Source organism: Camarhynchus parvulus, chromosome 2 (assembly GCF_901933205.1).
Source record: "Camarhynchus parvulus chromosome 2, STF_HiC, whole genome shotgun sequence".
Lineage (NCBI taxonomy): Eukaryota > Metazoa > Chordata > Aves > Passeriformes > Thraupidae > Camarhynchus > Camarhynchus parvulus.
Window position 1 is genome coordinate 42,305,229 of NC_044572.1, and position 24,184 is coordinate 42,329,412.

At 36.7% G+C, this 24,184-nt stretch overlaps 1 protein-coding gene across 4 annotated transcripts in view; it reads left to right on the forward strand.

Moving 5' to 3' along the window:
* ANO10 (anoctamin 10) overlaps positions 1-24,184 on the forward strand; it is a 141,273-nt gene that overhangs the window by 35,174 nt on the left and 81,915 nt on the right. For all 4 annotated transcript variants that reach the window (XM_030943457.1, XM_030943455.1, XM_030943456.1 and 1 more), the window contains 3 exons: positions 423-605; positions 3,969-4,160; positions 6,271-6,399. In XM_030943457.1, coding sequence (XP_030799317.1) covers positions 423-605; positions 3,969-4,160; positions 6,271-6,399 — 504 coding nt within the window. The remainder of the gene's footprint in view (positions 1-422; positions 606-3,968; positions 4,161-6,270; positions 6,400-24,184) is intronic.

Below are 24,184 nucleotides of genomic sequence, written 5' to 3' on the forward strand. Positions count from 1 at the left end.
GTGAACTGTAGCAAAACACTTTACATACCTATACCAGCCATAATATTTGTGACATTTTCTCTACTTTCAGGTAAAATCAATTAAAAAAAGCATAGAAAAAATTCTGTCTTTAGTTCTGTGAATGTCATTGGCATATATTAAATATGCATTGCCCTTCATTGTACTTGGTGTACTGTTTTCAAGATACAACCAGATACACAAAATGTTTAGACTGCTAACTCCTAATTAGTCCTTTTCAGCACCCAGCAAAGGATGGAAACTAGATCATCTACACTTTTTGCATGCTATTCCTAGGTTTGTTAGGCTGGCCTTTTTTCATAGTACAGTAACTTAGAGTGTTACTCGAGCTCACAGAATTGCAAATGATCATTGTTTCATCACAATTATATTAATTTTCATTTATTTTTTTTTTTTAACTTAAGAGCTTGGCCACTTTGCTGATAACTTCACAGATCCTCAACCAATTTGCAGAATCCTTGCTTCCTTACTGGCTCCAGAAGAGATACAACAGGAGGATGAAGAAACGCATGTGCTCCAAGAAAACTGATATGGACCTGTCATTAGCTGAACAGGTCAACATGGAGAAAGAAATGGGAACCTATTTGGTATGTTGTAGTGCTTGAGAGAGTTAAAACTTTTCTGGGCTGTAGTTCACAGAGGCATCAGCCAAGGCAAACAAGAATATTTTTGGCTTTCTGGTATGACAGCTTATTTCCAGCTTCATCAGCTTTGCTGGTAGCTGTTTATGCAGCTGTGTGTTATCCTGGATCAGGAAGTGGATACAGTGCAGGATCCTAGTAACAGCAGAATGAAGGGGAAGGAATGAATAGCGCTCTCTGAAGCTACCTAACCCCATGCCACTGGAAAGAAGTATTTGTGTAATATGCCTTTATCCCCAACGCTAACCCAAAGACTATCAGGATGAGTAGGTTGGCACAGGAAAGAGGGAAATTATTTCTGTTTTGGTTTGATTTTGCAGTGGTATAGTTTAAATGGTCAGTTAAAGTAGAGCCTATGAGAGAGAGCTTAGGTCTGGGTGAGGCCAGAAACAGAAGACAGAAGAAACCAGCTTTCCAAAACAATTTTCCTGTTGAATGCTCTAGCCTCTTGAAACCACAGCTTTGGTATTCCCTGTCTTCTTCGTTCTGTTCTTGACCACCTCCTACCCAGTATAATTTTTAATTGTATTTAGCAGATTCCATGCAATTCGTTACTTAAAAATCTAAAGGAATTTACACAGTGGACATCAGTGTGTATGTTAAGGCTTCACAGACTGGCTGTCAACTTGTGACTATGCTGCAAGTCACAAGAGTTTTAGTACTGTATGATTTTTTCTTTTACAGAATAAGAAGTACATGTAGATAGTGTACCTTTCATGTAAAAGGTAGATGTTAGCAGTTTGAAAATTTGATAGTAACACCATATCAGATTCTTTCTGCATGAAGTGCCATGATATGGGAAAAGGAGAAAGAACTATCACCTTTACGATTTAAAAACTCTACAAATGTGTTCCTGTGTGAAGGTTGGAGGGAGATAGAGTTAGACAGCCTGTCTTGCAGCGCAGAACACAGCAGAAGTCCCTGTGTTAGTGTCTGAGCTGGTAAATCAGCACAGTCCAGCACTGCACCTGTGCATCGGCCAGCACAGCTCCCAGAGTTCTATGTGTCAGCATCAAGCTTGACCAAATAAGCTCTGCCTCTTAGACCTGAGCTGACTCCTGATTCTCAGCTGTCACTGAGCCAGTGACAAAGCCAGTGTGGTGTCTCTGAGTGACATTGCCCAGTGCTTCTTGTGCAGGGCTGGATCAAATGAATCTGCACCTGTTGTACTGTTGTACCCTGAATAGTTTTTCACGGGTACCCAAGAGGTCAGTTGTAAGGAGTTAGGACTTTGCCTTGGATGTGTCCACTGCTAGCCTGTTTCAGTTCTAAATACTGTGTACTCAAAGCCTTAATTTTATACTCAATCTAAAGATTATTGTTTTGCTGTGCTTGTGAATAAATGATATTAGACTGCTGATTTGTTTGCAGGCAGTGAGCTGTCAGCAGGCAAGAATATTTCTAAAATTAAAACTGTCACAAGGGGGAAGCATTTGACTGTTTAGTAACTGTGGAGTCTTGGCAGAATTCTGTGTTTCAGGCTCTTTTGTTTTGATTCCTTCTTTCACATACTCTTCAGCATTTAATTCTCTATTCTTTTTGTCCTCATTCTCGCTTACTTTTCAAATATCCAGTCCTTAACCCTGTTTAAGATATAAAACATCCTGCAATAATTTTTTAATTATTATTTTTCTAATTTTTGCTTCACTCCTCTAGTTAATTTTCTCCCTTAATTTACTCTTGTTTTTGTTTCCTTGATGCCGTAGCGATGTTGTGGCTACCAATGGCACAGTTACAAACTTCTTTAACATTGTCTCAGACTCCTACACAGAGTCATTGTTTTCCTACACAGAGCTTCATAAATTGAGTAGGAAAAAAAGAAATACTTATTTATCTCATACTCTGCTGTTCTAAAAGCCAGTAGGTATTGGGCAAGGAAATGAGAAGAGTGAGGAAGCAGTGGGAATACTGTGAAATTACCAGAAGGAGGAGCACAAAGGAAAGCTCTCTCTCTGCCTGCAGTGATTGTCTGAGAAAATGATAGCAGTAGCAGATGTGTGGCTGCCGTTCCAGTGGACATTCCTGCAAATGTCCCTAAAGAAGGCCTTAGTAAAATTTAGAGCTTGTACAAAATGTTTCTGAGGAAAAAGTCTAAATGGCTTTCAAAGTTAGGTAGCTGTTCATAGTCTGGCCTGCAGACTGGTTTGTGAGACTGAACTATACTGTAGAACTTCAAAACGAGCTCAGGTGAGAAATACAATTAATGAGTACCCCATGTTGATTTGTGAGCTTGCAGGCTTCTTCTGCCTCTGTTTCCTAGGAGAAAAAAGCACTCGGTGTTGGAGAGGGCAGTCAGTTTAACAGCTATGACAGGCAAAAAAAATAGAGAACCATGTATCTGATGCATGGAGCCAAAACCACTTTCATGTGGTTCTTACAATAATTACAGTTACTGTCAAGTCTTCATAATTTCAGTTTTGAGAGAGAGGACAATACATGTGTCTGTGAAAATACAAGATACCTAGATCCTACTTTAACTTTGTGGTATTTCACCATCCTTTGTTTATGAGCACTTTTTCTTTAAAAGGGGTTGGTTTGGTTCTTTCATTAAAAAATTGCTGCAATCATAGCAAACTGTTATTAATACTACAAAACTAATATGCAAATAAATATATGATCACCTACATGTGAGTACTTAATCAGCATTTAAGTACCCACATTCTTGGTTCAAAGATCAGGGGATAAACCTATTGGGATTTGTTAAATAGGGTTTTTTGTTTGCACTAATTATTCCTTTCAGATGCCAGTGCTGCCTTGTAGATTTCAATCTTCAAGTGGACCAGTAATTCTATCCTACCCATTTTGAAATAAACAAGCAGAAATACTGGAAAAGATTTGCCTACCAGCCTACCATTCTGGTTAGGTCTTTCATGGACAGTCTGAAATGCTAGGACTTTTGTGGCCACAGTGCTCTCAGGAGGATGTTCTGCCAGTTGAAATGCATGGTGCTGTTTTTCTATTGCTCGCTGTTGATTCTGTTACTGTTTAACTGAGATGCTCAGAAACCTGCATAAGTTGAGTGTGTTTATGTAGTTACTTCATGTAATAAGGATAGGAAGTGTGACTTGCATAAAATGCATTAGGCAAAAGGAAAAACCTGGGCCTCCCCTTATGACAAGTTTTTAGTGATTGAATAATTCCAAATTAATTGGATTTAAAAAAATTATTCTTATCTATTATCAGCAGTCATTTCTAAACAGCTGATTTGGGATGAGGAAACATGTTTACAACTGTAGTGCTATTTCTGTGTTTGTCATAGTTTTTTTGTAGGTTAAAGTTGGTTGCCCTTATATTTCCTCTGTTTTTCAGGGTACTTTTGATGATTACCTGGAGTTGTTCCTACAGTTTGGCTATGTGAGTCTTTTCTCATGTGTTTATCCACTGGCAGCTGTTTTTGCAGTGTTAAACAACATCACAGAGATATACTCTGATGCCTTAAAGATGTGCAGAGTTTACAAGCGTCCATTTGCAGAACCCACAGCGAATATTGGTGTTTGGCAGGTAATTTTTGTGTCTTTTTTTTTTTTTCTATTCATTTGTCTAAAAGAGGTTTCAGCACCAGTATGAAAGCTTTGTGTTTGTCCCACGAGCCACTTCAAAGTTCAGTAGGTACTTTGTTCTCTTCAATGCCTTGGAATATCATCTGTCCAACTATATATCCCAGTGATCTTTTTGGTGTGGTTTTTGACCACATGCCTTTTAGCTGCCTTGGAAAAAAAAGCAAATTTTTTCTTTAGTTCTTGTGTATGTATTGTACTTCTATTGCAACTTCAATAAAGCAAAGCTTCCAGCTACTGCCCAGTATTCTTTATAGGCAGTGTATTTTAGAAATGGTAGCTTCTGATGGTAACTCAGAAGTGTGGAGCACAGCAGGGCTTTCAAAAGAAATGGAAGAATAGGTAAGTAGTTGTATTCCTAAGCCAGGCTTGTGGCCTATGCACCCATGGTTACTGGTGCTCAAGCTGACTAATTTGAAAATAACCTGGACCTGTGAGCAGGAGCTGGAACTTTCTGCACAGCCTGAACACTGTAGTCTATCTAAACAATTTCATGGTAATAGTACTGGGTTAAGCATTTTCTGTCCTCACTTGTTTGTCCATGCAGTCATGCTGCCACCAGCTATTTTGGGGCCTGTGGAGAGTGCTGCATCAGTGAACTGATCCTGAGCAGAGTTTTCTGGAGTGACTAAATTGCACCCAGAAACTTTAGCATTCCATAATAGCAGTGCTTGATAAGGGAATGTGATAAGGTTGGGGGACCTTTCTAGGAGATGATTCATATTCTAGTTTTATTTAACAGGTTTTCTAATGTTATGTAATGGAGATAAAAGGCACAGTGAGCTAATGGATTATTCCGTTTGGAGGGGTTGTAAGTGTTATCAAATGAAGCAAATGAGAGGTGAGAAATGAAATCCTGAAACCTCAAGTAAAACATAGCGTAAAAACATGCAAACCTAGGATTCTGAGCAATGTTCGTTAGACACATGCATAGATATTAATGAAGGGGACTTAGAGGTGAAGTCTTTTAATAATATGCCATTAAAATGTGTGAGTTACAATCTGATTGCATTTTAACATGGGATGTACTTTCTCAGTCCAGGTCTATGCTGCCAACATCTTAATGCCACAGCTGCATTGACCAATTGTGTAACCACCATTGTGTAACCACCAGAATAATCAGGCTGTGGTCATAAGACACAAGTATAGCTGCAGATGTATTAATAGCTTTTTTTTTTTTTTTTGCTAGAATAGTTTGTTTCAATCAAGGGAGTAGGCTGAAAAATTATAACATTACTACAGTACTGTAATTTTGTTTTATGGTGTCATTTTTTCAACTAATGGCAGAAATGAATGTGCTTTGTGAATTAAAAATAACAACTAACTTTTCAAGTCATCCATTTCATATGGGGAATAAAAGCATTTGCTGAAAGATTTCTGTTAAAGGAATACTGGAATTATTTTATCAGGTGAGCTGAGTCACTAGCTTCTTGTCAAGGAGAAAGTTATTTCTGCTAATTCATTGTGACAGTCACTACAATTCAATGTCAGTCTTTCTCATTGCAGACAGGACCTTGGAATAAGTAACCATTATACTGCAAATGCAATTGTTAAGCTGTATTAATATTTTCAGACATTTTGTGGGAGCTCTGTAGGCAAGAGCTTCTTAGACTTGTGCTATTGCATGTGTTTAAATGTAAATCTGTCAACAAATCTCAAGTGGTTGTGATTTTAAAAAGCCATTCTGAACCTTTTCCTCTTAACATTCAGACAGAAACTCCAAAGCCAGTGTTAGGACTACTAGTTCCTCTTGGAATTTTGCACTTTTTCCTTTATCCTGAAATAAGTTTGTTTGGGAGTACAGCTGTTGTTGGGAGTGCTTGCTGTTTCATGTGTTCAGGTTACAACCTTGCTGTGGTCTTGTCAAGCTGATGAGGTCTGGACTGCTTGCCAAACAAGTCCTGTGCCATAGAATTCGGAGGATAACAGAAAATAAGTTAAACTTATGGGTCTTCTGAGGCTTTAATGAAGAGAGGTACCATTCAGAGCAATTTGGGGACTAGTAAGCTAGAGGTAATGGTCATAACTGTAAATATATTTTTGTTTTATTTCAGCTGGCCTTTGAAACTATGAGTGTAATATCAGTTGTTACTAATTGTATACTGATTGGAATGTCTCCAGAAGTGGATGCCCTTTTCCCAGACTCAAAAATGGACCTTATTCTGACTGTGGCATTGGTAGAGGTAAGTCTGCCTTCAAAAATGCATGTTGTAGCAAATAACCCAAACACCAGTGAAAATGATAGCAGGAATTAGACTTTACCTCACATTTTATATTAGAAGGAAATTAAGATTTCCCTATCAAAGAAGTGTTTCAAAGTCTTTCTTTTTGATTTCTTTCTCTTGTGTGTTTTCATTTACTGTGAATGCTGTTGCCATACTTTCCCAAGCATTCCCAAGATACCGAGCATTTGTTGCTTCATGTACTTCAAGTATTTAGTAGTGCTATTTCAAGAAGCAAAATAATCACATTTTTGTCAACTGTTTATTTCTCTGCTTTGGTCATGACCCGAGCATATCTAAAAAGACTTCCTACATAATCTTTATGGATGTATCCTGTAGGGCTTATCTGAAACAACTGTGTGTCATGACTGTAAATATTTGTGATTGTAACAGCATTTGGGTTTAATCTTTTCCTGATTCCATGTAGTAAGCACATCAGTGTCATTCCTTTTCAGACATGGAGGGATGACTGTGGGTATTTTACAGAACTGGTATTGCAGGACTTTGCCCTTATAAATCCTTCCTTCAGGGCTTTCTTATATTGTATTACCTTGATTTTTTCCATTATTCTATTTTAGCTTTTAGAAACTGCATTACTTTTCTCATGGCAAAAGGTCTGGATTTTGTATGTGTAGTTACAAAAGTGCATCACCTTACAGAGGTGCATCAGGAGCATTTATTTCTTATTTGTTCATTTTACAGGTATTAAGTGTTATGCAATGAATTATGAGCTTGCTTTGAGTTTTATTTTCCAAGCCTTAAGGTTTGCAGAGTTAGCTGTAAATATGAATCATGTCAACTGGTTTGCTGGAATTTGCATCTACAGGCAGCCTGAATGCACTCTTCTATTATGCACATGTGGACATTTACATTGACCTCAGTGAGGTGTAGTTTTAATATAAAACTAATTTAGCAAGTCAAATGTAATGATATAGGTCATTCCTGGACAACATATCTAGAGAGGTGATATTTTGAAAACTGGATGAGTAAATGTAAACAGTATGGATTTCTGACAGCTCAGAGATGGGGCTGTTTTTGCCTTTGCTTGCTATGTGTTAGACTTTTATGTGTTTAAATGTGAAGCTGGTTATTTGATCTCTAGGCAGACCTCTGTTTCTTGGTAGACCAAAGGAGAAGACTGGCATTTTTCTCTAAATTTAAATTCTGTTTATATGCAGCCCTTTAGGGAACATGAATTGCAGCCCAATAATTTGGTAGCTCTTGGAACTCCTTAACATTGTATCTCAAATTATCTGTAAACACTGTGGAAGGGGAGATTCAGAAAACTAAGGGAAGAAAGTTTGGACGGAAAAAGTGAATTAGTACTGAGGGGAGGAGAGGGGAAAAATGTTGTCTTATGTAGAGAAGCAGCTTTGGTGAAAACCACCAATCTATAATTGTCATGGTATGTGAAGAGACTGTTGGAGGCCAATACTGGATGAGCCAGAGGAAATTAAAGGTATTAATTTGGTTAAAGAAAAGTCAAGTTTTCTCTAATTATTCTCCTTAATTAAAAAAACCCAAAACAACCAAACAACAAAACAACATGCCATGATGCAGTGGTCTGAAAAGAGCTGCTAAAAACGTTTTTGATTAAAAGTAACCACTATGCCTGATGATTTAAAATATACCCGTCCCTGATTTTTTTTAGGGTTGTTTTTCTGTTACTACCAGCTATTTGTTGTCTGAGAAAACAGAGAGATACAAAACCAACATGCAAGTCTTACAGTATGTTTCTAGAGCATAAGCCATGTGATTTTTTTTTGGAATGTTGTTGGTTGGTTATAAACGGTTTTGCAACTACTCAATGTGGAAATGTAAGACTTTTGCTGTCTCCTTAAGGACATTCTTTCTGTACATTTTAAACAGTATTTAACATCTTCACAGATGTCGGGTTTGGGTTTTTTGTTGGTTTGTTTTAGTTTTTAAAAGAGATCTCAGTTTTTTAAAGAGAGCTCTGGTCATATAATTTTGCAAAAAGTTTCATAACACAAATTTTGAACTTTCTAGAGTCAAAAAGAGTTCTCCAAAGTGAAAGACATTTTATACAGAAATTTAATTTTAAAAAACGATATGAAAATGAGCACAGCAAACATGAGTTTTATTTCTGTTGAAAATAGTTTCTACTGTGTTGACAGTTAAACATGTTCTTTCGTGTTTAAACATGTTCTGACATGTCTAAACATGGTTACAGTTTTTTTTTTTAATCAGAAGTTCTGTTGTACATATTTCAGGTTAAGACATTGACTACAAAAGTTTCAAAAAAGGAGGATTACTGGATGCTGTGGGGCTATGAACAGCAGCAGTATAGATTTATGCCATCTTCAAGGAGACGGGGATGTCTTTCTTTTTGCTTCCTGTGTATGTACTCCCATCTTACCTGTTGCGCTGGGACTTCCTTTTACCTGGTGCTGATGAAGCAGATCAGGGAATTGGTGTGGGAGATGTTGTCTGACCCCATCCACCAGGGAGCAGGGCAGGAGCAGCAGTGTGTGGGACACACACAGCAGTGCTGTGGAAGGTTTGTTCTGGATTAAATTTGCAGGACTTCTGCACCACTGAGCCTTTCTACTTTAAGTATCACTTAATCTACAGAAGGGTCTCTGAATTATGAAAGGAGCACAAATCTCATGTATTGGCAGTATTCCCATGCACCTCTATTTATGATTAAACTCTGCATTTCAGTTGTAAAAAAATATTCAGGAACAGAATATACTACATTAAACTTCTAGGACAAACCCAATGCATCTAAAGTATGTCAATGTCAAGGCAGAAAAAAATTCAGATGTGTCAGGATGTTGATAGGAAAGTGTTTTAGATCACCTAGCAGAGATTCAGAAAATCGTGATACAGGTGAGTTATTTTATTTTCTGATGTTTACTGCAGGTGAAGATCAACATTTTACTGTGTGTTTGCACTATTTTGACAGCATCTTGGCAGGCAGTTTGAAAATGTTAAGAGGGAAATTTCTTTGATTTGGCTATGTGTATTTTCACATGTTCTATTGATGGGGTAACCTATTTAAATCATAGCTGTCTTTAAGTATTTTAATAAGTTTATAGTAACTGAGACTACAGTTGAGTATTTATATATCTGTTTGATGCAAAACTAAACAGAAAAGCACTGTTGCTGTCAAAGCCAAGCACAGGTATTAGTGATGTCCTGATTTTTTTTGTTCTTTAAAAAAAAAAAGCTAGTGCTTTTTAATAATGCTAATACTCTCCAAATGGAAACAGCTTATATGGCAACAGTTAACACCACACTACTGAAGTAACAAAGAATTGTGTTTGTGATATTCTTGTAAGCATTCAGTACCCAGCCCCTACTGATTTATGCAAAATATTTTTTCCCATTAATGACTCTTTACTCTGATGCTATCTACATTTTTGGTGGGAATATTGTATTGTGTGAGCAAAGTAAATGTTAATTAGAATACCACAGGATAAAATATTACCAATTTGAAAATAATGGCAAGCATTAAAATAATAAAATATAATAAGAATTTTTCAAGTATTAAACCAGTGATTTTTTTTGAACAGTTGACCTATTTTCATCAATTCAACATCTGCTTCCATGGCAACGTGATTTGAACCAGGAGCAGATGATGAAACTCCACTCTTTTTCTTATGGATGGATGCTAACTGAGTGCAGCCAGTGCAGTTTTCAAACAAAAAGAAGTAACTGAATGCCCTTAAAGCAGGAAACAATATATCCCTATTAACCTAATTTTAAAACAGTTGTATCGCATTGTGTGTTTAGTTATTCAGACTTCATCATAGACACATAATTCTGGTGTGAATTCAGGTGCAAAGTAGGACATTCCAAACACGTGTCTGTGCTTGTGTAAAACTGTTCCAGATCACTTCTGACTGCCTACACTGATTTGAACCACGAAAAAAGGAAATAACTCTGAAGAAACTTGGTGCATAGCTAGGGAAGTAGGTTAAAACAAGTGTAACTTTAATTCTGCAGTGCTTTAAAAAATCTTTCTTGCAAAAGTTGTTGACAAAGAGTTTTGTTCCTGATGACTGTTTCTTTTTAATGTGGACTCTGATAAATCTAAGGAATGCAAATTAAATCAGTGTTGGGACTACTCTAAGAGCTGAGTTCAAGAAATCAGTTCTACTCTTAAGTACAACTCTTAAACAGTCATTTTTCCTTCTAACAGTACATCAGGAGTGGTGTTTTGAAGCAGTAGCTGTGAAGTACAGCTCCTCATGAATGTGTCCTAGCCTTGAAAAGCAACTCATGTATCTGGATACTGCAGTGTAGTAAACTAAAGGAAAGCTTTTTTGCAGAAGTGCACTTAGCCTGGATGTTCTACATCACATAAGGGATTTGGTAATTAGCTTGGAAATACTAAGTAGTAATGAAGGTCCTTCTTGATAATGGTAATATAAAATCTGACATTACCATCTAGCAACATGATTTTGGGAAGAATGTAATCAGCTGTGCTGTAGAAATGAGGACTTTTGCATAGGGACATGGGTGGTGTATTTGTAGTAAACATGGCTTAAACAGTTGGTCTGTGTTGATTTAATTTCATGGTGTCCTCATAAGGACATAGATCTTTATCAGCATCATAGAAAACCTGTATTGAGAAGTCAGTTCTGTAAGAAGTATGGAGTAGAATAAAGGAAGTAATCCTTTCTTGAGCTTTGGTTTTTCTGAGTGAGAAGGAGCTGATGGTTCATTTATAAGAGGCCAGAAAGGAGGAATCATAGTGTGTCAATAAAGCTGATCAAAAGTCAAAGTGATTGAGACTTGCCTGGTATACAGCTTTTCTTCAGAATTCCATTTTATTGAGTGTATTTTTTTCATCAAAGGCCTCCTTGTATAGATTAGAAGCTCTTTGAGCTTCTGCTGAATAATCTTGATGCAGTAGGCCCAACACTCAGCCAGCTCAACAGTAAGCTTGACAGTTGTTTCTGAAATGGTGTGCTAGAGAAACTGGGAAAAACTACCAGAGTCAAACAGTTTGAATTCTAGTAGATGACAAGGTATATTTATCATCTAGTTCTAGGCATCATTGTACTTTGCATTCTCCACAAACTTGAAAATCAGTAAACATTGCATCCTGAGTGCAATTGAAGATCTTTTGAACCCACTTTCTGACCAAAAGCAAATTTAGGTGGATTGTTATGTCAAAATTAAAGTATTTCCTCTTTTTTTTCCCTTTAAAGTTTCTTAAATGTTTTGCAATAGATTTCTGTGCAATCTGTTTTCTCCTGGTAAAGCTGGGTAATTTTGTTTTTTACAAAACAGTTCTGGTTGAATTATTTCCTGGCAGTAATGTACATGACTCCATTCTGGCCAGGTGGAACTGAGGCATGGTTCTGCATGGTGTAGTGTGCTACATGTGTGGAGAAACGGCTTTGTTCTTGTAGAACTCATGAGTTTTGGATTTAGAACATATGCTAAATACACATTTATGTAAGGGACAGCTTTAGTAGAAAAGGAACTGGGAAAAATGCAGAAAAATAGGCTGCATCAGCATACACACGTATTAATCCTTTGAAAGTGGTGGAATTACAGAAGCTCAAAGGTTGAAGCATAACAGCTGTGCATAAAGTGGTGTTTTTGCTGCTAAAATATTTCTGTGTTATTGCTAGATACTAACATAGGATATAGGAGCTGCAGAGGTTCACACAGGGAATTAGAGAAGTCTAGGCGGAAGGGACCCCTGGAGATTATTTGCCCAAACCTTCTGCAGGACCCTTGATTAAATTCTCAATGTCCTTATCAAGATAAGCTAAGATTTGAACACTGCCAGTGAGGGAAAGTCAACCACTTCTCTGGGCGGCCTGGTCCACTCTTTTCTGGGAGTGGTAATTTCTGGGAGTGTTAAAATCTTTTAACTTTCTTACTGCTGAAGTTCTTTTGGGAACAGTCTTGAGGTATCTCTCTTTCCATGTGTTAATTCATTTTTATGGTAATGTGTTTTTTCCAAGCTGGCATGTATACATATATACTACATTTATAACCTGAGTGTTTGTCAGTTTTCAGATATAACTGGAAGGTAGAGTACATAGTGTAAATATTTGATGTGTGGTCTCATTTTCTTCCTAATAATTAAATGTATATGAAAAAATACTAGATTATTTACTGATAATGAGAAAATAGTAATTAAATATAATTAATAATAAATCTGTTTTTGAAAAATGGTTCATGCTAAGGTGAAAACCTTACTGACAGCTTTATGGTTCATTTTTTGGAAAATGCTTGGCAATTTAATTCATCAAATATTTTATTTCAGTGAAACAGACTTCCTAGCCAAGACTTACCTATGCTTGAATGTGGTGAAAATGGGAAACATTGGAAAAGGGAAAAATGCAGCATTATTGGTGCTGAATATTAAAAAAGGTTAATACAAACCACTAGTGATTTCAATTAACATGTTGTTCTGTTCTAGAATACCCCTACCTCAGCTGCAAACGTTTACTTTACATATATATATATATAAAATAAATAATATCTGACAGCCCTTCTTTAAAAATCAAATATATATATATATATTTTTAATACAATGCAAAATAGTAATTTGATTTTTTTGCTCTCTGCTAGACAGGTAAGCCACAGCAGTTTATTCCTAGAATTGAAATTGTGAGACATAAAAATAGTGGGATATTTTAACTTCAAGCTGAAACCCTGGCAACGATTTCCAGTAGTTGCTGAATAGCCTTGGTGTGAGAAAGCTTCTAAAGCTATAAAGACTTTATATAAAGGCTATGTCTAAAGACTTAACAAATTCTGCTGGTTGTTTATTTTACTGTTTGGCAATATTTTAAGAGTAAAAATGAAGTCACATGTAACCGGAACAGATTGTTCTCAGAGTTTGTTTTTTTGTTTCTCCTCACCTTCAGATGTGGGGAAAGATTCATGGATTTGTGTGTATAAAATTTTATGTTGGCTGCTTCAATAAGCCTCCTGGAACCATATCAATGAGGTTAAAAAAATTCCAGGTTTTCTGGTTGTACATTACTACAGATTATATTTATTTCCGAAATCAGAATTTATCACAGATCTTTTTATTGCCATCTGCTGGTTCTTTTGAGATATTCATTCTGATTTAGTGTAGACTTTTTGGTCACTCTAAATAATAAAGCTTAATGCCAAAAGTGTGTCAGAATGAAAACAAACACTAAAAAATTTGAAGATCTAAATAAGTTTCATTCCATAGCTTTCTGCTGGTATAGAAATGAAAATGAATGTTAACATCTATGCTTAAATAGTCCAACAGATTTTTGAAAGTCTCAGAGCTTAAAACAGTATTTTCCTATTTGTGACTAATTTTCTTTTCTTTCTCCTTATTTTCTGTTCTTTACTCAAACCCTTCCATTTTCAGGTTCTCAATTTGCTATGTTTGAAATTGAAAAATAATCACAATGAATTGTGCTCTTCAAACTATGTGCAAGCACTGAAATGTGGTGAATAAATGGGCACATATAGTAATGTGTAGGACAGTAAGAAATCAAGGTACTGCATCAGGTTTTTCAACCCTGATAGCTGGAATGTGTTAATGTATTTTACTATTTTGTCTGCTCCAACTGGAAGATTTTGACAGTAATGTTCATTCCTTGCTGACACAATTCAGAATGTGATTTTCATCTTTAAAGAAGACAGTGTGCAAAGAATGGCTGAGCTAGAACAGATCAGGGGTCTTTATAGGCAGGATCCTTTCTGCGGCAGAGGCCAAGGGAATAGTAAATTAGTACAGCCAACTATGTAGTCACACTCTTTCAAAATTAATTCCCAGAATCTGGTGATTTCCAGTGTAACCTGTCTAATAACTGAAAATTACCTGGCCAGAGCTGCCTGGGAAAGTGTGCAATGCTTTTATACAATGGTGTACCTACTTTTTCAAAATAATTTGAATTATACTCTAGTGAAATGCTGCTTAAGCAGCTAATGTTAATATACTCTTGGCATCATAAGTAATTACCATATGTATAGGTTCTACCCTGGATTTTCATGAGTTTTCTCTGTGCTTTTTTTTCAATTGTCTTTTCTGTCTGAGAAGCATTTTTAGTTCTTAAGTTGGATTCTATGAGTTTGGTTGTGACATTACAGTGAAGGTTAAGAGCACAGGAAGCCTTTTCACTGTGAGAAAACCTTGTAGGTGTCTTAGTAGAAACAATAATAGCAAAAGGTAATTCTCTCTTCTTGCTGTCACCTGGATGGTGGTAGAAATAGGGAGCCACAAAGGTGTCAGGTGCTAGTTAGCTAAAAGATCTGAACTTTCCAGAAGGGTACTTCAGTGTTCCTTCAGTAGGAATCAGAAATGGATGTGGCTGAGATGGTGCCATTCCTCATGAATTACGATTATCTGGTAGATACTGCTGTATTCCTATTAGGAAGGTTGGATGGGGGAAATATGGTAGGAAGAGAGCACATTTCTTTACTATGCTAATAAGGGCTTCAGAAGTGTCAGCCTGGAAGAACAGCAGGAGAAGACAGAGTAAGAGTATTATTTCCTGTTTCTTCTGGGATTGTGCAAGGATACCAGAACGACAAAACTTCAAAAGGGAGGATGAATAGAGAACAGATCTTTGCAGACAATTACAAGACATTTTAGAGAACTCTCTAAGAATCAGACATTCAGATCTCTTTAAAACCCACTTAGTTTATTATTTCCCACAAAGAAATTTCCTTTAATGTGTAAATATTTCCAGCTCAAGCCTGAATATGCTGAGTACACTTCCTTGTTGGCAGTTGGAACTTGAACGTCCAGACAAAAGCCAAGTTAATACCTATTAATATTAATTGTTTACTTTCCACTTGATTAGGATTAGTAATTGTTTAATGACAAGACAGAGTATGAACATTCAAAGCCTTCTTGCTTAGCAACCATTTCAAGACTAGCTTAGCATTTCATGAAGCTGAATTATTTTGTTTTGTAAATAATGTATTAGTTTATTCTCTTAAATTATTTAAATAATTCTCTGCAAATGTGCTACCCATAGCTGCCAGCACAAGCCTGAATAATGGCTTTTCCTAGGAATCTGTGAATAGGTTAGAGCTGTAGGGCTCCACTGTATATTCATTTATCTCTGATGCAGTTTGCAGCAGTGTTCCTTTGTATTGTTCTTACTAGGAGTGTTCCTTTTCTAGGGACTGCAATGTTTTCCTATGTCCACGAAAAGCTTTTTATAATTTCTTTGTGTAACATGCTATGTTTTGGCTGGTTTGTTTGGTTTTTAAACTGTGTGCAGTATTGGACAATAAATACACTTTGTCATGTGTATCCTCTGATGACTAACAGTGAAAATGAGTGGCTCTGAGCAGGTAGGGTAGGAAATATGGGGTTTGCAGCTGCAGCTGGAAAAGAGATGGAGAATAGGAAATCAGTCAAACTGACTATAAATAGCAGGAGAAAGCCAGTCAAACATGTTGGAACCTCTGTATTGTTGATTAGATATAAACACCTCTTTACAGAAAGAGTCTTAATGTAGTATTGTTGCTCACATGTTTCCTAGTTAGAAAATTGCAGAAAAATTTACCTTTCTTGTACTAAAATTCTTTGCAATAACTTCTGACATTCTTATTTGGAGTGTTAAACCTTCTGGATCAACTTTAGTACTCATGTTGTTGACTTTTTTACATACCTGCTCGGTGTTGTAAACATAATTAGTAGTCATTTATTGGACGCTTGCAGCATAGGTTTTATAGTTTTTTATTTTAAAATGAGTGAAATTTGTTGCTATAGTTTTTACCCTCCCAACCCTTTTTTTAAAAAAGCTCTGAAGAATCATGTGCTGGATTAATGAAATTTTTTTTTCCAGTTGCTTTGTTCTGTTTTTTAAATGCCACCTGGCACACGTAGATGAAAACTTATTTTGGAGCTCAAATTGTGCAGGAAAATGAAGCACTGGATTGAAAGGCTATAGCAGAGAGTTTGTTGGGGGTTTTTAATAGTCTTGCTGAGAACGTTTTATTAAACCCAGGCTGAAGATGGTCATGAGTCATGCTAGAAAGTAAATGTCAAAAGAACTGGGGCTTAATTGCTTTATTTGTGCACTGAATTTTTATCTTACAGTGAAAGAGAGTGTCAATCCAGATTTTCACTCTTCTGATCAGAAGAAATTAGTGGAATGATACATAATTTTCAAAAGGATTTTTCATGTGTTGTGACAGTGTGCAAGCTGTGAGGTGTGTCCTGCTTTTTTCATGCCTCAAACAGTCCTTTTGAAATCAAGGGAGATTCCTCATGCTTGCCTATAATCAGCTAAATGTCTACAATGAATTACACAATGGAGATACAGATAGATGCTGCTGAGAATTCATAAACCATGATATGTTTGATCAAGGTTAGCTTGAGTCAGAGGATTTGTTCTATGATGAAAAGTGTGTGTGTATGTGCCTGGTATATGGATTATGGATAAACCAATGTCAAATATTAGGGTATCTTTTATTAAACTTGAAATATCATTTGTGATACTGCAGTTAATCTGCATCTCAGCATATTTTGTATTTTTTCAGAAGTTCATAATGACTGAAAAATGAGACAAACTTGTTTTAGAATCTTGTGAAATGAGAAAAAACAGTTTATTATAGGAAATGTTTAGATTTTTACTCTCATAGCTTAGCAAATTAAATTATTGAATTCAAATACTTTTTTTTGTTCTCCTAGCTTCTAAGAGTCTGTTTAAGAAAAATTATATACCAAGAATGCTTTGTAACAGAAAAATTATTGCTATATCTTGGACTATAGTATGTTGAAAACACATGGAATTATCAGTCCATGCTAACATCGGTTCCATTTGGCAGTCCTGTGTCACTTCCTGTGTAATTTTAGTAATTGCAGGACGAAGCAGGAGAAATGGGATGGGTATTAGTGTGACATCTTTCCAGTGGTCTTGATGCCAGTTTAACAGACTAATTCTGTAGAAAGTGTATTACATTATTTTTTAAAACATAAAATGCATACGTAAGCATGATTTGAGGGTGAACTCCTTGCATGTGAGCAAAGGAGTCCGCAAAACAGATTATAGAGTATTCCTGTCAGTCCTCCTGTTTCTGTTTCACTCCCTGTAATTAGAATAGACTGTAATGACTTCTAAATTCTGTCTGCAGCCTGTCCTTTAAGAGTCAAGAGCGCAGCTGGTAGTGAGAATGGGATGTAGCCATATTCCTCCCCAAGGAGACAGCAGGTGGAAAAGGGATACTGGTACCGTTATGCTAATAGCTTCATGAACTGGTCTTCCATAAACTTGGAAGGTTCTGTCACAGCCAAATAAAACTGACTCTGGGTATGTCAGTAGGAATGAGTGGATCTGCCTCTTTAGGATTTATAGTTATTTTGGTGCTTATCTTGGCAGCTGCATGTAGCACAAAACATACTGGTAATTTCCTGTGAGACTGCCGTTCTTTGCCAGTGGGATGGTATTGTATTGGTATGGCTGGAATTGCAAGTTCTCAATTTGCTGAGTATGGGTAGAACCTTGTATTATATTGTTGTTCTGTTTTTATGAGTTTTGCAAATTGATCAAGCTTTCCAAGCAGCCTCAGGTGCTGTGGTGGTTACACCAAGACCTCAGCTAGCCAGAGAAGTTAAAGGTAATGCTGAAGAAGAAATATTAGGAGTGCACCTCCTCATATGGATGCTCTGTTACAGTGTTTTAATAATTTTATTCTGGTTTAAATCTTTAAAATGAGAAGTTTCAAATGCACTGAGTTTTAAGCCTGTCTTTCATGTCCCCTTGCATCACTCCCTAACTGTTCCTGAAGGTGGGTTGAATAACAGTGTTGGCATCTTGCTCTTCCTTCCCATCCTCCATGTAGATTAAACTCTGAGATTGATAGTATATAGAGTCATGTAGTTTAGGTACAAAAGAACTTCTGCAGCAAGGGACCAAAAACTGTGTGTTGTAAAATGAATTCTGAAGCCGAAGTGTAGGACTATATACTGCTTCAAAATATATATATACAGCTGTGTGATATATTTTATTTTGCACTCAAATTTTAGCTAGGGAAGCTAAATGTAAGACTTGCTTTTCTGCCAGAAACTGAACAAAAAGGAGGAGGAAATCCAGTTTCCTTTGCAATGTCACATTGCATTAATAATGGCACCTGCATCTTGCTTTGCTCAGCTTCTCTCTGAAGACATCTGAGCTGCAGAGATCTAGTGAGTGATAGGATTTAGTCTTGGAAGCCATAGAAAGAGACAGATGCTTCTTTTTATCCCACAGAGTAATTGTGGCTAATACATGAAAAAAAAAAAAAAAAAAGCTGTATTATGGATCCTTTTAAGAGTTTGGAGGAAGACTTTAAATTTTGTTAACTCTCTTTCAAACCAAAGATGCCTCCTCTCTTGTAATTTTCTCTTAGTGCATTGCCTCAAGACATTGCCCTCATACAATTATACTGATGGATTCTGCTGGTACAGAAGTGTCCTTATGCATGTGTGTGCATTGTGTAACACAGAATGGTAGCTTCAATATTTTGGCAAAAGTTCAAGACTTGGAGGTAAATCCACGTTAGATTCCTTAGGCCTACTGCCATCTGTAGCTATAAACTGCACCTTTGGCATTGGTACCTTTCTAGTGTGCTTTATATTACAGAATTTAGCTACATTTGGAAAACCAGTGTGAAAACCATTCAGGGCCCAAGAGGGCTACCTGGTGTTTTCGTATGTAACTCAGAAAAAGCTTCACTTTGGCAGGACAGAGCTCAGGTGTGCATCATTCTCCCTCTGCTTCTGTTGACCCCATTTTTCATCAGGAGAAATTGAGGGTGGCTGTTTGAAAGTGGAGGAGCTGCAGTACCATGTAACAGCTCTGCCAGTCTGGCTGGTTGGGGAATGAAGATTCAAAGTGTTTTGTAGACCCTGCCTTAAGTTCAGTGTAACTAACTTTTCTTCAGCTGCTCTGAACCCAGATCATACAATCTTGACCAGACCTGCAACATGTGAAATTGCTGACATGAGGGCTTTGAGCCTTTCAAGGTAACCTATTTATGAGCTTTCTCTTCTTGTGATTCATGAATTTTTAACCAAAATCTCCCAAGTACAAGTTAAGCTGGTTGATACTTTTAGCATTGAAAAGTATTTAGTCACTGTCCTTTCATGATGACTTTCTAACTGCTGATTTCTGAATCACATGAACTTATGTCTTTAAACTTCTCCTCACATATCAGTTATTTCAAAATACTTTATTTTGTTCTCACCAGGGTTGTCTCAGCTTTTAAAGTGATACCTGAAATAAGCTACAAGTATACATATTTCTGAATATAGAAAAGGTTCACGTACATCCTGTGTTGTATGTGATGCTCTTTTTAGCATGTCAAAAGGTTTTTTGTGTTCTCTGCAGTAACCTTGTACTGAATATTTCTTTTTCCTGAATTAGTGCTACACATCTTCTAATGTGTAGCTGTGTTGTCTTGTTCATTGGGACTGTTTCCTCTGTTTTTCTCTTTAGTAGAACTGTCTTTTCAGTTTTTCAGGATTGCTGAATTCTGATCATGCTCATCAGAGCACTTAGATTTCTCCTTGCTTGGTATCATATATGCAGTTCTTAAGCAAATTTTCCTGTTTAATTATTAGAATTGTCAGTGAAACTGTTGAACCGAAATCCAGTCCATTGCAGATCTTTGTAGGCCCCCACAGAATGGACATTCCAGCCTAATAGTTGTCAGCAGTTACTATTGGAGGGCTTTTTCTTCCAGTCATCTGTGTGTTTTCCTATTCAGTTATTTGGAGTATTTTGAAAGTAATACAACTACTGTCAATCTTGTCAGAGAAGTTACATTTACTTTTAGTGTTGCTTCTGAACCTGCATTTCAAGTTTATGCATTTTTGCACTAGTTTCATTTCTGAATGGTTTTGCAAGGAATTTCAGAAATACATGTTAATATCGAGTTTCTAGCTGTCAAGTTGCAACAGAACATGTGATTCATCTTCTGCCACTGTTCTCTGAATTATAACCACTTTCTGTTATATCAGGGCATGTGCATGATAGGCAGAAATCACACAAGAAGTGTTTAAATGGAGGCCAAAAAATTAATTTGTTGTTGTGTTGATAGAGTTTTGTTGGCACTTGCACTTCCAAAGAAGTTTTCCATTTGAATTCTACCTGGTAGGCTTTAGGCTTGTCAAGTGAGAAAGGATAGGGGTCTGTTTTGTGAACTGATGGTGCACCATGATTCCCTAAGCTCACCTCTACTCAGAACAGACAGGGGGTCTGAGGTGTTCTGAAGCAGGCAGTGTTTTGTGGAAGGTGATTAGTGACTTCTCCCAGCAGAGTCTCCTTAATTATCCCTGCAGCGAGGTTGCAAACACACCATGGTACTGTCACTGAGCTCTTGAGTCATTAAAAACGTAGTGCAAGCTCTGATCTGGCCACACAGATAATTCTGTTTCATTAGTACTCCTGAATATGTGGAAATATGTGCCAGTACAGAATCACTGTCCCTTCAGACTCCTTTTCATGTAATAACAATTTGTTTCATTGCTGTGTTAAAGTAAGAGGAGAAGTATGTCGACGGGAAGTTTTTGCCCATGCTTGTTAATATAGAATAGAACTGTTTTATTTTAAAACTAGATAGCATGTTAGTCTTCTGTTATGAAATGTTAGCATAATATTTAGGAATTTTTGACAGTGTTAAGTCTGGCAGTATGTGAAGCTGAGTTGCTTCAGATAAAGTATCTGATGCATTGGTGATGTTTGGCCAGTTATAATGCAAATCACTGCCACAAACATAGGTCAGTGTTGTTGGTGGTTTCTGTTATCAAGTCACTGACTTGTATTTAGAACTAGAGAATAAATATTCTTAGGGAAGAGAAAGGAAATGCAGTAGCTTAGAATGAAAAGAACACAAGCATTCACTCATGATTTTGGTAATCAAAGGGCTTAGTTAAGTGCTAGCGTGTGGTGGAGTTCATTATCTCTGTATTGGCATACTTCTTCAACAGTCATAAAATCTGGGGTGTTCTCTAACATTATGCTGAATTTGTTCTGTACCTTTGACAGTTCTATTCTGTGTTGATAATTATGTTTTTATCTCTGGATTCAGTAACAAAGCCACCACTCATGCCCAAGATAAATTTTGTCATCTTCAGTGAATAGCTTTCAAAAGAGGTTACAGATAGACTATTAGAGGCTCACCTTTAGTTAGGAGGTATTATGAGAGTAAGATTTTTATTCTGCAGAGGGAGTGCACAGAAACTCTGAATGTGGTGGGTCTCACAGTCATTTTACCGCTAGAGGGCTTATTTGTATAACAGTGAAGATTGTTCTGGAGAAGGGTGCATTGAGACAGCTTTCTGATGCTTCATATGGTCCAAGAAAAACAGATGGAAGTGTGACGTTCAGGGGCTGGATATCAGACTACAAAGTCAAGAATATAATGAACTAGCTAGTTCTAAACTCAGAAAATGAAATAAGAGTATCTCAATCTGCGAACAAACGTAGAGGCTGATTAGAAGGAAGAATAGATTGCAGAATATAATTCAAATATGCTGTCAAAATTGTGTGTTTTAAGAGTTTTGCTGTTCATTTGACTTCTGCTTAAAGCACCATTTTTTGGACATAAGTTGCATTGTCTTTGTTTCTACTTTTCTTTTGATTTTCGTCACAGCTGAACATTTCTTCATTTTTGCAGTCCATGCTGGCGTGTGTTTCCTTGGGAATCTGCTTAGTACGGAATGTGCCTGATTCACAGTGCCAATGAGAATCCCAGTACAAGCGTCCTCTCTTTCCTTTTCATAGAGCATGAGTTGTAATGGCAGAATATAACATGTCTTTTGGCACTTTCCAAGAGTCTCTCTTTTGTTTTGAAACATTGCTTGGCAGTTGCTTGGCTTGTCAGTACAGAATCTGTGGAGACAGCTTTCCCAAAAACTGCCACTAGCTTTGGATTTTTGCCTGTGTATGCACTTAAATTAATTTTTGCAAAACTAGAGTTCTTGGTCTGAGTTTCTCCTTTTGTTTAGATACTGCAAATTCTATTTAATGATTCTTGAAATGTGCAGTTGTCATTCTGAGTTTTATGTCTGTTATTAGATAGTATGGAATCCCTAATAAAGACAGTGCAGCTTCATATTTTCTCAGTAATCTCTAGATAAAGTGTGGTGGGGTTTTTTTGTTTCGTTTTTTTAATAAAAGGTACATTCAACTTGGCAACAAAACAGTTGATCATATATATTGGAGCTCTTGCTGGTGCTGGAAGTAGTTATACAATGGAGAGTTTAAAGGAAAATTTGACAGGTTATCCCCCTTAAAAAAAAATTATGGCAAAATTTTATATTTTGAAGCACATACACAAAAAGGAGTAGTTATCTAGTTTTTATGTCCATCTTGTTCACTGTTGTTTCTTTTCCAGAAGAAAAATCTCTTTGCAATCTAATGTTCCCCATCACTACAATACTGTATTTCTGTGCAGATAATGCTTTTCTCATTGGTGTAGTGGTTTGGTATCACAAATGCTGTGACCACAGAACAAGTGGTGGCATGCATTGCGTTTCCGCTCTAGCTTGGCTCGTAATAACTGTCGATAGATTTGTTTTTTTCTTTTTCCTCTTCCTGTTCCCCAACTGTTTTCAAAATCTGTAGACAACAGTGACTTCTCTCATAAGTATCCCTGACAGCTGTAAGACCCAGATGCCAAGTTCTGGCTCGCAAGCCTTGACCTGCTTTTGGGCTTCTTTTCTGGTCTTTTGGCTGGCTCCTCTGCTGGTTGCTGGGGCAGCTGCAGAATCGTCTCTGGAGCCGATCGATGCAGGGCTGGCTCATTCTCAGTGTGATTCATCGTTGTTGATGCCACTTCTCTTAGACTTAGCTCAGGGAGAATTATGTCTATAATATATTCCAAGAGCAGGAATTCTTAAAATTCTCAAGTTGCTGTGATTACAGATACTGACTTTTAAATTTTCTGACTGTAAATATAAAGTTTAGTTCTGCTTTTCTTAGAAGGACAAACAGTCTGAATATTAGTACAAGGCATAAAGAACAGCAGTCCTCCATCCTTTCATGGTTTTGTTGGCACTGGCTTTCTGGATAGAAAGAGTGACAGTGTTTTCATTGCATGAAATATTTCAGTGACTTTGTAAAAAGCAAGTTTGTCTGAGACTTGTTTAAAATGTCTTAAAATGAATGTGCTTATAATTTGAGGACCAGAATATATTGAATGTGTTACATATTCATGGATTCAGTATCAGTAGCTATGCATGAAGAGTGTCTAATCTGGTTTGGAAGAGGCTCTGTAGATTATTAAAGGGAAGAGGAGAAGCAAGTGTGTCAATACAGGGTGCAGGGCCAGGTGGTATGTCTAAACCTTGTTTTAGACAACCAGAATTTATGAAAAATAAACAATTGATTTATTATTTTTTTTAATCTCAGGAAAATGTGAAGTTTTAAAGTCCAACAAAACTAGTGAAATTTAGTATCATTGAAGTCCATATTAGAGTAAGAAAATGCAAGTAAATGACCATTGACATTGGAGGTGAAGCTACCCATGTCTTCAGAAAAACAAAAAAGCAGGGCCAAAATCAGCCCTTCAGTGAGGATTACATGGTTTCACATTGGCAGAGGGTGTGCAGGGTTTTAAGAAAAGCTGCTGTAACTAGATAAACATATGGAGAGGTTATTTCAATGCCTGTGGTTGTATTTCAGAGCAGGAGACAAATACAAATAGAGATTACAAAAAGGAGATATTAACTTGCTAAATATGTCCAGAAATACACACTGTAATTTACACAAGTAAATTAATTCCATGCTGTAGGTAATTTTTAATTTTATTCTACAGTATACAC